General features: G+C 45.3%; 1 protein-coding gene across 1 annotated transcript in view; it reads right to left on the reverse strand.

The window, feature by feature from the left end:
* Positions 1-16,925, reverse strand: part of ablim2 (actin binding LIM protein family, member 2) — an 83,641-nt gene that overhangs the window by 24,039 nt on the left and 42,677 nt on the right. Inside the window, exons 7-14 of the mRNA XM_061252868.1 lie at positions 11,450-11,537; positions 9,758-9,816; positions 6,325-6,402; positions 5,777-5,920; positions 5,404-5,436; positions 4,755-4,872; positions 4,016-4,246; positions 2,766-2,834 (exon numbers count right to left, since the gene is read on the reverse strand). Of these exons, the coding sequence (XP_061108852.1) occupies positions 2,766-2,834; positions 4,016-4,246; positions 4,755-4,872; positions 5,404-5,436; positions 5,777-5,920; positions 6,325-6,402; positions 9,758-9,816; positions 11,450-11,537 (820 nt within the window). The remainder of the gene's footprint in view (positions 1-2,765; positions 2,835-4,015; positions 4,247-4,754; positions 4,873-5,403; positions 5,437-5,776; positions 5,921-6,324; positions 6,403-9,757; positions 9,817-11,449; positions 11,538-16,925) is intronic.

Below are 16,925 nucleotides of genomic sequence, written 5' to 3' on the forward strand. Positions count from 1 at the left end.
TGACTCAAAACACACACACACACATATTACAGTACACAAACAGGCATGAACACAAACACACCGGCAGTGCTGTTAGTCTCGAGGGGGACTCGACACTTCACACGTGTGGAGCGCCGCTCCAAGACAAACCAGAGTTGGGGCGAGGCGACACAAATATGTTTGAGTGACTCCTACCTCCACCAAAATTTTTTTTTTTTTTTCATTTTACGTAATGTCATTAAGTTAATTTCATTACATTGGGCAGTTCATTAGGGAGAGGAAAGGGAGTGAGGACTGCCTGTTTGACAGGCGACGGTCGCAAAGCACGAAAACAGCCTGACAGCACACCGCACAGATGCTACGTGTCAGTTAGGCGCGGATGAAGAGATACATATTAACGAGAGCAAAATCAGGGCAGGGCTGCATTCGGTACGGAAAAGGAGGGGGATTCGGGCTGAGTAAGTACTCTAATCAGCTGTGTAACACTGCAAGGTCACAATAAGAACTATTTCATTTTTTAAAGAAATGAGCAATGACACATTGATGTGTGTTCTGCCTTAGGAGGGAAGCGGAGAGGGGGGAGGGGCGGGGTGTAGGCCGTCTCCGTGGTGATGAATGCGCCAAGCCCGGCCGATTGGACGCAGGTGCTGGGGGTGGGGCCGAGGCGGCCATCCAGACTGCAGTCAGGGTTACGGGCAGGGAGACCATGGGGACAATCCAGGTGGAGAGGGAGTACCTTCCCCAAATCACTGAGAGAGGATTTACCCCTCTCTCCCTTTATCTCTCATCCTCTCTTTCTCTCATTCTCTCTCTCTCGTCCTCTCATTCTCTCTTGTCCTTTCTCTCATTCTCTCTCATTATCTCTCTCTTTCACACTCGCTTTCTCTTTCATTCTCTCTCATGCACTCTCTCCGTCCACTATCTTATTCTCTCTCTAACTCCCTCTCACTCTCACATTCTCGCTCACTCTCTCTCTCTCTCTCTCTCTCTCTCTCGTTTGTTCTGGATTAAATGGCCTGTGATGCTTTACTGTACTGTCACAATAAACGTGGGTTAAAACTCAACTCGCTCTCTCTCTCTCTCTCTCTCTCTCTCTCTCTCTCTCTCTCTCTCTCTCTCCCCCACTCATACTGAATTACAGGCCAGTCTGAAAAGCGGTTTTCACTGTTCTGTTTGCCTCACAACAGCTCACACACTCACATCAGTCTGGCCTTGTCTTGTCAAATATTTGTAATGCCTTTGAAATGGTTCTTCGGTAATTCCTTACAGCCGGTGAGGAGACCAAATACCAAGCATCTGTCCGAGCCTTTCCATAACACTACATCGACATCATTATCTGCTCAGTAAATATGGGCATATTGTACATGCATCATTGTGGTTTCTGCAGATACCACAAATGACACAAGCATTAAACGTAAAGCGAGATTCTACATATTCCAAGCTATTTTCTACATTTAAAAGAGTGTCATGATGATCTATGGACATTTGGAGGTTTTGCAAGACTGTGCGTGGAAGACAACAATCTCTTTACATCGCATGATCATCCAGACCTCCACCCAATAAAAACATGACATGCGATGGCAATCCCAGAAGGATTTGCATATGTCATCACATCAAAGTATAAAATTACAGCTATACAACATCCTGCTTTAATCTTCCAGCCCTGAAAACTTACAGTTCCCCACTTTTTTATGACAAACCACAGACCCAGTTAATATATCTCATTTAGAAACCTTCAAAAACCTAATTTATATGCACAATGGCTGAGCACTCTCAATATGAGTGGTAACATTCCCCCTCATAATTCTTTAGAGGTCGGCCAAATGATTCATAAACACACGGAAAAGCAGCAAAAGCCATTAAATTCACTGCGGTATATCTTTAATGACTGTCAAGTAAATCTTGCAGGAGAAACAAAGCTGAAGTTTGGCTCTTCTGTGGTAATGTGCATCCATTTGGAAGGGTACATGGCTTTTAATAAAGTTCTGGACACAGATACTCAACTATACATGAGCACACTCATCTACCCCCCCCCCCCCCCCGCCCCCTCACCCCAAACCCACCAACCCCTTATTGCCCCCCAACTGAATCCACAGATGGAATTCATGTTGTACACAAACACTGGACAGACACTCTTCGCCACGGACAATAAAGACCGACTAATGCAAGAAAATCAGACACGCACTTCAGGCATTGTTGAAAATTAATCACAGATGACGACGAGAAACATGAGCGTTCCAAAAGGACGACATCACCAAATCCCCCGAAGACAAAATAAAATTAAAAAACACATAAAAAACCAACACACACCAACACCAATTCAAAATCCCTGCAATCATGTTTAAAAATGACTGTACGGTGCAAGCCAACGAAACAATGGTCAAACAGTTACACCCTCGTCGACAGCTCTGTGTGGGGAGAGATGTGCTGTCCACCTCGAACCCCTTCAACCCTCCCCAATCCCGTGGGGGACATCCAAAATGGAGGTACACACCTCTCATGCACAACAATATGATGGGCACTTGGAAACACCAATAAGAAAACTCCACACATGCCACACAGGCAGGCACACGGACTGTCTGAACCAATACCTGCACTGCAATGCATACCCAGTCAACACTGAGAGAGAGAGAAGAAGGGAGAAAGAGAGACAGAGAGACAGAGGGAGAGAGAAAGGGAGTGAGACAGAGTGAAAGACAGAGACAGACAGACAGACAGAGAGAGAGACAGAAGGAGAGAGAGAGAGCGAGAGAGAGACAGGTCTAGCAGGGAGGTGAGGTCTTTACCGTAAGAGGGCAAACTGAGATGCAGGGAGGTCCTAGGCTTATTTTCGAGGAGGGGGTCCTGCTTGTACCCTGGGGGGGAGGGGGGGAAGGGGATGAAGCAGAGGGAGGTGGTTTTGCCCACGTGAGAACAACGTCCTGGGACCGCAAGGTCAACGCTGTGCCCTCCCTGTGTTCCACACTGTAGTGATGACGGATGATACCTCCACCTACACTGACAGGGGACCTGACTGCACAGAATCAACGCACCAGAGCCCTCTGGCATAGTTCAACAGCACAACAGCAAATCATGCACTGGCATTTGGAGTGCTACTAACGACCACATCATCACAGATTTTAATGAGATTTCACATGCTGATTTGGCCTTATAAAAAACCCCTGGAACCGAAATTAAACTTGTCTGGGATTGTTCATCTGCAAGATATGGGCTAACAAAGTTTGCACTCATTTGCCTGACTCCATGACTTTGACTTGCTCTATCTCCATTAGGTCATAGAGAAATTGTTCTTATATCACTTTATACTGTAGGTCTTCTCCAGCTTCCATGGGGTGAACCATCTTTTGCATATCACGTTCACCCTAAATGAAAGGTAACAGAGTTATGAGCGATTACAATCTTGAAATCTGATTTGCAAAAGAAACTATATTTTAAAATGGATAAAATTTTCACCAAAGTTAGGTTATAACGTCAACACCATCTCCAGAAAAATTGGTCTTGGATATTTCATTCATTGCCAAGATATCATTACTTATCTGAAGTAGCATCACACAATTTTGTATCACTAATTCCTTATAATGCTGCTGTACTGTGTAACACGCCACATCAATTGTTTCACAAGTACAGTAGAACAGATATCAAATCAGCATGCCAAATCTCATTAAAATCGCACCAAAAGTATGTTGAATTGACATGGAATTACCAATAATCTCTATGGGCCAGTTTCACAAACACACATTAAGCCCAGTCTTAAGACTAAATTCAGTTTTGAATGGAGATTCTCCATACACCAGCCCTATGAGAAAGTAATCGTGTGGCAAGGACAGTCTCTAAGACCGGCCCTGTGTGATTTTCCAGTTCTGCTGAGCCAGGGATGCAGACGGACACTCCGGAGCACAGCACTCCACAAACAAGCGCTGCGTTCAGAGCAGCTGGCCAGGGGTGGCGTTAGTGCTCGCCGGCGCGGCATGCGGTGAGACCTCCGCTCCAGCAGAGGGCGCTGCAGTGCACACGCCACGGTGCCCCACGCCGATACCTTTGAAGTAGGGGATGTAGCCGTGGTGATACAGTGTGGCCAGGCCGTTGTGCGGCAGGGAGCCGGAGTTCCCAGCATGCCCGGCGTATCTGCCACTGCCGTACGCCGGCAAGGAGGCCGAGGTCCCAGCCTGCCACCCGCTCCCCGGACCGCCATATTTAGCGGACGTGTAAAGGGGCAGGGAGCAGGAGTTCCCAGCAGTCCCGGGGTATCTACCTCCCGCATACATCTCTGGGCAAACCATCACACCATTGGGGGGGGGGGGGGGAAGGGTTGAGTTTTTAGGGTGGGTGCACTTCCTCGAAAGGGCTGAATTTATAAAGGTTTTTAGCAGTAGTGTTATGTTGGAGGATTGATGTATATTTCCATTCTATGTGCCCTTGGGAGTGTTGTGGTTGCAGCATAATATTTTTCTAAAGTATAACTTTCTACATTGTGGGTTGCACAGCTACGCTAATGTTTTTTCGCCATACAAACATGGGAGGATGTCAATGTTTGGATTATGTTATGAAATCCTGTTCACTAGGTTACTATTATTCTGGGAAAAAAATAGAAAAACACAGCACATAGAAAGAAATAAACAAATGACGGAAAGAATAAGAACATAACTTCCACCAAGACTGTGACAGCCACACCTTTTGCAGGTAATTCTGGGTAGTAACCCACACAGGTGGAATAGATATGGCATCTTGGTTGGCCAGAGCAGTGGTGGGCAGGGAGTTTGTGGCGGACAGGGTACCTGGTCGGCTGTAGTTTTGGGGTGAACGGGAGGGGGTGTAGCGCCCGTATCCTCCCAGGGAGCTGTTGGAGCTGGGGCTGGAAGGCCGTCTCTGCCGGGGCGACTTTTCGCCATCACCCTGAAACGAGCCAGGGAGAAAATGAGTTCAGATCGCTCAAGCCCATAACCCGCTTACTGCAACACCTACAGTACATGACCTATTGCGAGTTGTTAAGTCATGGGACTTGGCGTAGTGTTAGATGGAATAAAGTTGAGAACGCTGCATTCTGGCTTCTCGCAGCTGGTAACGTGAGATTAAGCGCTGTCGCTGATTTGATTTACTTTCATCTGTTCTTTTTACGAGCTCTGGACAAACACAGATAACGCTCCCGACGCCTATCTGTAAACGTTGCGGCAACGTCGCGTTGACGCAATTCCTCAGACACGCTGAGGGGGGGGCAGACCGTCGGTCTTACCGAATCTGTGAGTCAAGACGAAACCATTCGCCCCTGGAGGACTGAGAGTTACAAACGAGGGCGTCCAAAAACAGAGCACTCTAATTAGGGGTGAAGTTGAGCTGCTCTTTGGAGGGGGGAATGTGTGACTCATCATTAAAAAAAGGGTGTTTTAAAGGAGACACCCCATCTCGGTAACAGACTGTGTGCTTTACCTCTGTCGGAGTAGGGGAAAGCAACTGAGGGGACTGCAAAGTAAGGAAGAGGTAGAAAAAAGAAAAAAGCAGATGAGTAATGACAGGTTATGGCAGTATGGCTAATATGATGCACAAACGCCCGAGAAACAACAACAATTACAGTCTTATTGTACCACCTTGAGTATCACTGATGAACAATATTATTTAAAAACCCAACAGCCTCTAACAAAGTAAAGCAAATCCAACAATATCTGTATACATGGCAAATAACGTTTAGAAAGCCATAATGACCAATGCAAAACTTTTAGAAACATGGAATTCCAATGAAGTTATTAAAATCTGTGTATTAAGTTATTAAAACTGTGACATATCTCGCACGGTGGCAGAATACCTCTCCTGGATGCCGGTCTTCAGCGGAGTAACTGATGTAAGGGGAGTAGGTCAGCAGGTCCGGTCTGTCGATGTTGTATATGGCCTTTACCTTCGGCAGGGCAGCCAGGTCCTTGTAGTCCAGTAGCTCATCTCCCAGTTTCGCCTGTGCAATAACATTAGACTGCGTTAACACAGGACGCAGGCAGACACAGGGAACAGAGCAGTACCGCTTGGTTGCTTGGATCTATTTTCCACCTGAATGTGGCTGAATGAGGCTCTTGATAGCATACTCTCGAAAATAATGGTCTTCAAGTCAAAATTCTCTGGTGATTTTTTTTTATACTGTTAGGCAGTTATTAGGCAGTTATTTGTAACGGAGGATTCCACAAGAGGTCACTCAGCTTGATAGGAACCTGCTCGCTCTGCAGGGTGTCTGTAGATGAAATGAAGGTAAGTGAAGCACACCTTGTGAGGCAGACTGCCTTCTCATCCCCTCCCCAGCCCTGTGCTGTTGGTTCTGCGTTAGGGCGTTGCTGCCCCCTGCTGGTGACGAGCGGAGTTGCTTACGTAAATGATTCTGCTGGGAGAGCCAGAGGCGCTGGAGGCGGGCGCAGAGGTGATGCTCTCGGAGGAGGTCCTGGTCACCTGCGATAGGTAACATCAGCTGTCAATCACGAGAAGAGCGTGCGCCAAACAAAGAAACGAGCAAATTACCAGCACTGAGTCACAAATTATTAAAGCCCCATCTAGAGCATTAAAGCGACATCGAAAACAGCCAATTACTGACCGGGAGGACTTCTGCCCCACAGCCTCTAGAGCTGTTTATCAACCAGAACCCGACCAGCACAGGGACACACTGGGTGACACAATAACCAACACAAACCAGGACTCAAATCAAAAGTGCACATTATGAACCAGGGGTCCTAAGGCTGATGTAGCCCACCTCTAATCTATAGATCAGGGATACTCAAATACGCCACTGAATCCAAATCTGGCCCTGGGTTTATTTTCTCCGGAAACATTCACACCTGACTCCCGGGTAAAGGGAGGGTGGAAAACCAGCAGTTCTCGGCCCTCGAGGACCGTAATTTGGAACAGGACTAAAGGCTAATCAAGTACCAAGTCTGACTTTATGAGGAAAAAGTGTGAACATCGGCACATAGACTGATTTGAAAAATTAACACAACCAAAAACAAACTGCTTTTTCAATAAAAACAAAATCCATCTCTAGAGCTTAACATTTCATGGGTGGTAGTGGAGATATCAGACACGATGCCCATTTAGATCACCCTTCAGTAGTATAACCTTGAAAACATTGTAAATGTTGAACCATAAACCTTTGCTGTCATCTTGACCAGGACTCCCTGGAAGAAGATATAATGTATCTCAGTGGCACCTTCCTGGCTATATAAAAAAAAAAAAAATAATAATAATTACAGAGGCTATGATGACACAGAAACCTGTTGTTTTATATGTAATTTAATATTTAATCTAAACCGCACAGCATCAGCCGTATGAGTGAAGACAGTCATGGGAAAAAATCTAAAGCATTTTGAACATGGATGATTTCACCCCTCCAAGGCAGGGTAGGTTTAAATGACACCAGGCTCCTTGGCGTAATACAGATGTATTAGTGCCCCCTAGTGACTCGCCAAGGGGATGCAGGTTACTACCCGTCTCTAATCAGCGCTAGATCCCCAGTAGCACTGTGTGCATAGCGGTGTGAAACATGGCCATCGTGGGTGCAGGCAGACATACTGTATCAGGTGAGCACACAGGCCTAGTGCAGTGATTCTAGCACGGGAACAGTGGAGAGTGAGGCAGGGAATTGGCCATTGCCAATTCCAAAAATTCGAAACTTTGACCCATCAGCAAATGCAAAAATATTCCGAAATAAGAAACCACTGTTATATTTTACATTATCATCCTTGGCCCAAGTCAATATTACTGATTCGATATTTGTGACCCAGTGGGTGAGTCATAGATTGAGCAACTGCAGCACTGAGACTAAAGTATAAATATTCACAGTTCCAGTTTCAAATCTCGAGGTTCTGTTGGATGCCCGGGTGTAAAACATGAAACAGCTGTGGACTAAACTGCAGATCTATTGTAACTATTTAATCACATTTTAACAGTTATTAATCAATATAAACCAAAACAATATAAACCAGGTTTGTAACAAATAGCAAACGTCCTCTGTTACAAACATCCCAGTATCAACTGGGCACAAGAGATACTTCTAAAGACGTTTTTGAGAAAAGTGATAGTGGAAGCTGAGTGTTTGTTCAAACATGGTGGGCTAGGTCCTTTGGTTAACCACTAACAAATTCTGGTTTGTTAACTGTCGTCAGATGGTGAGTTCCTGCTTATAACATGGTGGGGCTATGAAATGCTCATTGCTGCTTCATCTGCTGTGATTAACTGAAAGAGCACACACTGTCAGACATGAGGCTAGGCTCATGTGATGTGATTGGTGAATTAAAATAGGCATACGCATAATCAGCCAATCAGCCCCAAATTCCAATGGTTTTGAAGTGACAACGTGGACATACATACACGGTATATTATTTTACATGAAGGTGGATTTGCCAACTATCCAACGGTTCAATTATGTCAGAAATAGCTGACTTCTGCATGGGTGTGTGTATGTGCGTGTGTGCGTGTGTGTGTGTGTGTGTGTGTGTGTGCATGCGCGTTTGATAATACTGCCATCGTGAGGCCAAACACCTGAAATGCAGGTGAAGCAAAAATGATTATACTTTTACCACAAGTCACTATTTTACCCCCAGATTATATTGTAAACACATTACTAATAAAAATAAGTTATCACTCCCATAAATAGCCGTTTGTTCTATTTAAGCACATCCTCACTGTTCGCAAAAACAAGCAGCTATCTTAAATCGCCCAAGTCGTTAGTAGCAAACTGTAAAAACCTTTTCACCCGCCGTTTTCACTGTGCGGTTATTTCAACTAGTAGCCATCGTGTTAAGTACTACGTTGAAGCATGGCTTAAGAATTAGTAACTAGGGAGGGGGGGCTTGATGGATCAAAGTTGTGTGGGATCTCGGCAGTGTGAAGAACAGCTCTATCTACAGTAGTCCACTACATTGGCTCGTGACACAGGGAGGGAGTGTGGGTGAGTAGCCTAAGCCAACACGAGCCGAGCGGTTCTGCTTCAGCTCCTGAGGGTTCTACTGAGAGCGAAGCGGGCCACAAGGTAAACCCATGCAGGGAGGGGCTGCATTTACACACCTGTGCAGAACCGTCTCTGAGCTGAATCCGGACCTGTTTCTGGAAGGCGGGGGGGGGGAGTGTGGGTTATATTCACCCCTGAGCACGCCATTTTGATTCCAACAGTCTCACTCTCTCCCTCTCTTTCTCTATCACTCACTCACTCTCTTTCTCTCACACTTTCTCACTCTTGCTTGCACTGTCTCTCGCTCTAAATCACCTTCTCTCTCCCTCTCACACACACACACACATACACACACAAGTGCGCATACGTGCGTACACACAGGCACACACACAAAGTTTCCCTGTCTGTGCACTTATACACAAATCAATTATCAAACAGTGACAAAGGGCTCATTTCCATTCCTTCAGAATGCTTTCCACAGGTAGAGTCACATTTAACACAATGAAGTCAGACCTTGCATCTCAGACTTTCAACCAAACAATGTGCTAAGGCAAAACTAACGCCAGACTCATTTGTGCCACTGAACTTGGAAAAAAACAAAAACAAAACTGTGATGTTCCATCGTTACATGCTCTAGGCAGACCTTAGTGTGCTGTGTGGGCACGCAGCCATTTTGTTTTCAGTGTTATAAATATCTGTGGAGACTGGCACGGATCATTCCGGACTCCTCATTCACAGGAGATGCTGTGACTCATTGGGTGTGAAAACGCGGGGAACGAGGAGCTGATGAGATCGGGGACCCCCCCCCCCCCACCACCACGCTGCGCCACAACGCGCCTCTCTCTCTCTCTCTCTCTCTCTCACCTTGCTTTTCTCCTCAGAACGCGCCGCCTGTCTGCAGGGAGGGTGCCAGATGGAGGAACCTGAGAGAGAGAGAGAGAGAGAGAGAGAGAGAGAGAGAGAGAATGCCCATAAAGGAAAAATAAAGAATGTTTTTAAAAACACAAAAATATGCAGTGACTGTAGCACAAACCCTTATGTGACTGTTTTTTAAAAATCCGACTTAACTAGCATGATTATAATTTCATATTACGGATAATGGGATACGCTTGTGTAATCAGTGGCCTATCGATGGCAACCTGCAACCGATGTCAAGTGCAATGGGGGAAAAAAAACCACATGGGCACGAATGTGTTTTATAGGATGATTTAATGCTTCATTTGCTAATATGAAGTTGTTGTTGTTGCCGTCTATGATGAAATCCACTAGCATAGCACTTAGCAGTATACCAGAAATGCGATTCAGCGGGACTTCCGCTTTACCTCCCTATAATCTTCAGCATAATTTAAATAGTTAGCTTAGTTAATCTAGTTTCAAATGTCTACTTTGTCGCCTTTCTGCTTGGGGTACTGTAAATGCAAAGTAGTTCTGTATTTTTGAAGGTCTTTAAACCCTGGTACACGGGACAGTTTGTTTGACTGGAACATTATCTCAGTTTTCTGTAGTTCCCACCACTCTGTGCGTAAAGACACAGGAGAACTGGTAACAAAATAACAACAAGGACTAGAGCAAGAAAAATGTGTCAGCCTGAAAAGTTGTCCAGGAGGAAATGTGCAAAATGTATTGAATTAAGTATTATGTGAATTTAAAACTGCTCTATGCCTGAGAACTTTAAGCCCTGGAACAATGTTTACCTGAGGCTACAGCGATGTCCCCACACTGTGGAATATGCTCCCCAGCGTGTTGGCCCTGTCAGTGTGACGGATGCTGATAAAAGCCACGGTTCCCACAAGTCACTTCCAGGAGGAAATAAATCCTCTGGGTAAATACAGCAGACGGGAGCTGGGCGGTAAATCAGGCGCTGCGCATCGCCAGCGCCCGGGTCCTTTATTAAATTCAGAGGTCATTAAATTATGCATCCAGGTTTCCTAGGTGTGATTTACTCTACGCCGAAGCTTGCCTGTGTATGTGTGTTGATCCAATTTATTAGCCGCACAGAGAGAAGAGAGACGGAAAGAGATAAACGGAGTAGCAGGGGCAAAGAGAGCAAGCCAAAGACAGAGCGGGCAAAAGAAAAGAAAAAGAATGAGGTGGGAGAGAGAGCGCGGGAGATAATGAGAGAGGGCAAGAGAGAGAATGAGAGGGAGATAGAGAGAGAGAGAGAGAGAGAGAGAGAGACCGAGAGAAGCAGATGTTCCTCCGTGTGAGGTCCATTGGCTCCCTGAGCAGCAGGGGAGGGGGTCGAACACCATTTTTAAGGGTAACCTGATAACATATGACTGGTGGAGGCAGACGCTGCAATCTGACATCCCAAAGGCCCCGGCTGAGCCAAGATGGAGCCAGTGCGGCTCAACATCCTCCATCTTGTGGGGCCCGGTCCCCGGAGACTGCTACATTACAGCAGTGGGTGATGGTTCCGTTCATTAACCCTACGCGCCGATGTTATCATACTCACCGACTGACAGTAGAAAATTGCACGATGGAAAAAGTGACTAGAGAGGAGAGAGGTTTTGCCCCCCCCGGTGCATTGTGGGTAAAAGGGCCCGGGTGGGTTACCTTGCAGGTACATCTCCTCTCCCTCTCCGAACATCTGGTCACATCTGGCACAGCGGGCACAGGTTGGGTGGTAGTGCTTGTCTCCGGCCTGCGGGAAAACGAGAGTGCTGTTGAGGGCAGGGCCGTAACTACCACTGACGACACAGAGGTCATGTCCTCTGCATTTTTCCATGTACATTTCCAAAGCCTATATTTAGTGAGAACAACAGTCGCAATTCATTTAGGAAGGTCCTTAATATTTATCTCAAGTTTAAGCCTAATCTAGAAGCATATGTACAGCATTTACACCCTACAATGCAAGAAACCCCGGCCTGTCCCCTCATTCCACCCCTGCCAAGTCTCTTGACCTGGGTATTTTTTAGGTTCTTGTTACTCCCTGAGCAACTGAAGGAGGAGAGACCACAATGCACCAGTCTCCTTAACATGACAGAAACACACACACACACACAAACCAGGTTTTATACCATAGTGGGAACATACCTAAGACTAAGACTTATGTGCAGTCCACCTGTGCTACCTTCCTCATGTGCATTACAGAAATGTTGAACCTGATTCTCACTCAAACCCAGAGCCATCAGGACCTCTGATAATACCCGATACCTAATTCCACTTATTAGACTATCTGTGGATAAAATGCTGGTTCACTTTGCGCCCATAGCCCACAGACACAGTACCCACAGACGCATTTCTGAAATATTGGTTTGTTGTGCCATGACAGTAAATCAATTCTGCACTCTTACATTCCCACACGTATGTAAAATATTACAAAGAACCTGGAGAGAAATGATTGCAGTCATACTTACAATGACCAGCCAGTGGGTGGCACTGTGGTATAGGTTAAATAATATATCCATTCACCTCATTGTTTATGCATGACAGTTTTACTGATGCATTAATCTCCCTGTATACCATTAGAAACAGACTAATTGCGTCAGACAACCTGATCTCAATCTAGCATTCGCTGTCAACTCTCACCTCACCTGTCAAACCCATGTACTATAGGCGTAAAGAGATATGTAGAACCTAAGAGTCAAGAAGCCAATGGGAATACTAAGTTCATTCATTCATTCATTATCCTAACCCGCTTATCCTGAACAGGGTCGCAGGGGGGCTGGAGCCTATGCCAGAATACATTTGGCGAAAGGCAGGAATACACCCTGGACAGGTCGCCAGTCCATCGCAGGGCACACACACCATTCACTCACACACTCATACCTACGGGCAATTTAGACTCTCCAATCAGCCTATCCTGCATGTCTTTGGACTGTGGGAGGAAACCGGAGTACCCGGAGGAAACCCACTCAAACACGGGGAGAACATGCAAACTCCGCACAGAGAGGCCCCGGCCGACAGGGATTCGAACCCAGGACCTCCTTGCTGTGAGGCGGCAGTGCTACCCACTGCACCATCCGTGCCGCCGGAATACTAAGTTAATATAAGTTAATATTACACGTTTTTATATATACAGTAAATACCACAATCATGTGAAAATGACAGCAGCTAATGTATGTCTCCCCATAGGCAGACTCTTTATTATTAGAGGTTGAATTTCACTGATGAAAAAGAAACCCCTGACCCAGGTACACAAATCACTCACCCACTGACTGAGGCTGCACTGAAGAGCAAACTATTTAAATTTATGGAGCGTTTCTGCCGTCTGCAGAATCTGACTCTCCATCTGTCACTCTCTCTTTCCCGCTCCCTTTCCCACCGTCTTTGAATTATGGATATAGTTCAGAAATGGGAATGCCAGCTTCGGGTGAATTTATGCGTCGCCCAAGTTCTGGAATGTCCTTTTCTCTAAAATGCCAAGCTCTTCACAGTGTGTGAATACAATGCGTTACCTGAGAACAATGTGTCCAGATACCTGAAATCACCCATAATAAATTAATCTCCCATACAGACCTTCAAGGTTACTGTATTCCACCATATCTCCCTTTAAAATACCCCATCTATCACTTACACCAGTGCATACAGTAGATACACAGAAACATTCTCCAGAAGGGCACCCCTGATAAATGAGAAATCTAACCCTGAAAGCAGTCCTGTTTCCCGGGTACCTGGAGGAGAACCTCTAAATGGTAAATGGCAGGCATTTATATAGCGCCTTTATCCAAAGCGTTGTACAATTGATGCTTCTCCATTCACCCATTCATACACACACTCACACACCGACGGCGATTGGCTGCCATGCAAGGCCCCGACCAGCTCGTCGGGAGCATTTGGGGGTTAGGTGTCTTGCTCAGGGACACTTCAACACAGCCCGGCCGGGGGATAGAACCGGCAACCCTCCGACTGCCAGACGACTGCTCTTACTGCCTGAACCATGTCTACAGCAGGGGTGTCAGACTCCAGTGAGGGCCGCAGTGTCTGCTGGTATTTGCAGTTTCCTTTCAATCAGCAGCCAATTAAGGCCTTGTGAGCAAGGTGTCTGGACTCTTTAGCCAATTAAAGACTTTGAAATGTATCTCTCGTGCTGAAACGCACCAAAAACCAGCAGTCACTGCGGCCCTCCAGGAGTTTGACACGCCTGCTCTACATTATGATGGCAGAATGAAGCTTCATCAACCCAAAACAATCATAGTTTTAGAATCATGGTTAATAAATGCATTTCGATTGGTTCAAGTCAGTGACTGACAGACCATCCACAATTTCATCTCAGAGCCACATAGATGGCAGGAGAGAGACTACAGCCGTGACCAGGCAGAACACTTTAAATGTGCTGTCCACGGATGGTGCAGTGGGTAGCACTGCCGCCTCACAGCAAAGAGGTCCTGGGTTCGAATCCCCGTCGGCCGGGGCCTCTCTGTGCAGAGTTTGCATGTTCTCCCCGTGTCTGCGTGGGTTTCCTCCGGGTACTCCGGTTTCCTCCCACAGTCCAAACACATGCAGGTTAGGCTGATTGGAGAGTCTAAATTGCCCGTAGGTATGAGTGTGTGAATGGTGTGTGTGCCCTGCCATGGACTGGCGACCTGTCCAGGGTGTATTCCTGCCTTTCGCCCAATGTATGCTGGGATAGGCTCCAGCCCCCCTGCGACCCTGTTCAGGATAAGCGGGTTAGGATGAGGGATGGATGTGCTGTCCACTACAGTCATAGCAGTTAGATCCGCTGACTGACTTCATTCCTTATTCCGCGCAATGCCTAAAATAATCACTCTGCCACAACGTTTTTCTCATTTAAAAACACATCAGCAGCTTGTAGTTGCTCGATCAGTTGATATTTTTAATTTTTAATGGATTTATTCAGATGAATAAGTCACGCGTCACTCTGCACAGGAAATTGAATTATAGGATAATTCCACTAACAGGGTATGAAATGATCCGTATATCCAATGTATGATTATTTTTTATGTATGGCCAGTTACAGCATTAATTTAAAATGTGCTATTGCTATTTGACAGCCCAAGTGGCAATATTGTCCCCGTCAAATTATTTGTGTCCCTGTAGGGAAAAAAAGTGCTATGCAAATAACAAACTGTAATCTCATTTCATTGGCTGGTACAAGGCCAATGTAAATGCAGGGTCAGGATAACCTGGAAATAGTCAGCTATGAAGAACATTTCAGACGTACGATTCTAACTACATAAATACACCTGCCTACAGTATATGCAAATGCTTCTGGAAAGCCCAAATTATTTTACTTTATTTGCTAAAATTAGATGTCATTAGTGAGTAGTTCATGCTTACCAAAATATCACCTAGCATATTTGTCATTTTTGTCATCTACAACCAATTAGCTTTTCTACATTGTTTGGACTGTCAAACATATCAACATATTAAAGCAATCCATAAAAAGTAAATACCAATTAAGACATCGATTAAGATATCAAACAAAAAGGTTATATAAAAATATGTTATTTGAAATATGGCAATGAAATCTGTATTGGTAACACATGCCACAGGCCAAACTGGAGTTTAGCTCCCATTCCAGTCAGTTAATTTATTAACAAATTAATAAAAATGATAATGGCAACCATTTTGTTCCTTGCCTCCCTACACCAGACCCACTGTGAACACATCTCCTGTGTGCGTGCTGGCCACAAGGGGCCCCTCAAACAGACCTGACCCAGGAAAATGAGAGCAATGTGGAACAGAAAGCCTGGATTTACACGACAGAATGTTCTTCTCCATTCCTTTTTTTAAAATACAGTATAGATCTTTTTCCACTTTTTCACCAAGTTGCTGCCTCCTCACCCAGAATTCCTTTAGCCGCTTGTCTCCCGTTTCTGACATTTCTCCTGGCTGATAGTGGGATATCAGGAAGTTCAGTATCAGATTTTGCTTCCTGAAATAAGACTATAAATTAAATGCATCCTTATGCTTATCGGTGCACACTGGAACACTTCTGCTACAGAGACCATGTGCTATCCCTGAATCCCGGCTTTACTCCTGCAGATATCAGGAAACAGGTGACTCTTTATGTGAAATGGAATATGCACTGTGGGTATTCCCTTATGTGAATATTTAGCCGAATATTTATTACTGTTTTGAAACAATGACAAAAGCAATTACCATAAATGTATGTTTAGAAAGGACTATACAGCCGTATGGGACCAGCTGTGGATAGGACCAGCCCTGTCTCAGTAGACCAGTTGTTTCCGGGAAGCAAAATATTTTTTGGCGGTGGAAAGCTATGTTCTGATTGCTCCAGGTTGCAAACACATGTTTCTGGAAAAAAAGTTTCTTGTGGAAAAAGAAAATTGCATCATCTGGACGCATTTATAGTGTAACCAGAAAACTGAGGTTTGGGGGCGGCAAAAATAAGTATAGGAAAAAACAATGATACTGTACAACAACGCGGTTATTCGCCACAACCTGACCATACACCGCAACCTGATCTTACAGCAAGAAGGGAGAGGGCAATTGAGAGAAGAAGGTCATTCAGGTGACAGCTGGGGATCGACCCTGCAGGCAAAACACTTATTCACATTAGCCTTAGCGCCTGCCTGCCAATAATAGAAACTCATGATTATCAATGGGAGTTCTCTCAGTGCTGTACACTCTTAGAGACCTTGTGCAAACAAAGTCACCGTTTTTAATAGTTAAATATAAATAACCAAAAAAAAGAGTATGGTGATATTAAGCCTATTTTATTCAGCAAATTGCTAGTCTCTTGTTAGTCATGCTAATTTCATGGTTACGATTGCAACAGTGATGGTGATTGCAATTGTAATAATTGCTGTGAAGTGATTGTAATTGTAACAATTGCCTAATTAGCACTCCATTTATATTTTAGCAATCAGAAGGGTCTGCTTTGTGGGCAGCCAGAAGTGAACTTGAACTGAACGTCCGTACAAATATGTAATAATGTCAGCCCCCCAGCACTTATATTTAGAAATTCCAGTGCTGACAGTAACTGGTCAGTGATGCACAACTAGCGGTAACATCTGCCAAGGTTAGAGAGGTGTGAACAATCACCCCCTAGCAACCCCTGCTGGTTAGTCAGGTGTCTGCAGTCTGCTGGCTAAACTTGCGC

The sequence above is a fragment of the Conger conger genome, chromosome 8, assembly GCF_963514075.1.
Source record: "Conger conger chromosome 8, fConCon1.1, whole genome shotgun sequence".
Lineage (NCBI taxonomy): Eukaryota > Metazoa > Chordata > Actinopteri > Anguilliformes > Congridae > Conger > Conger conger.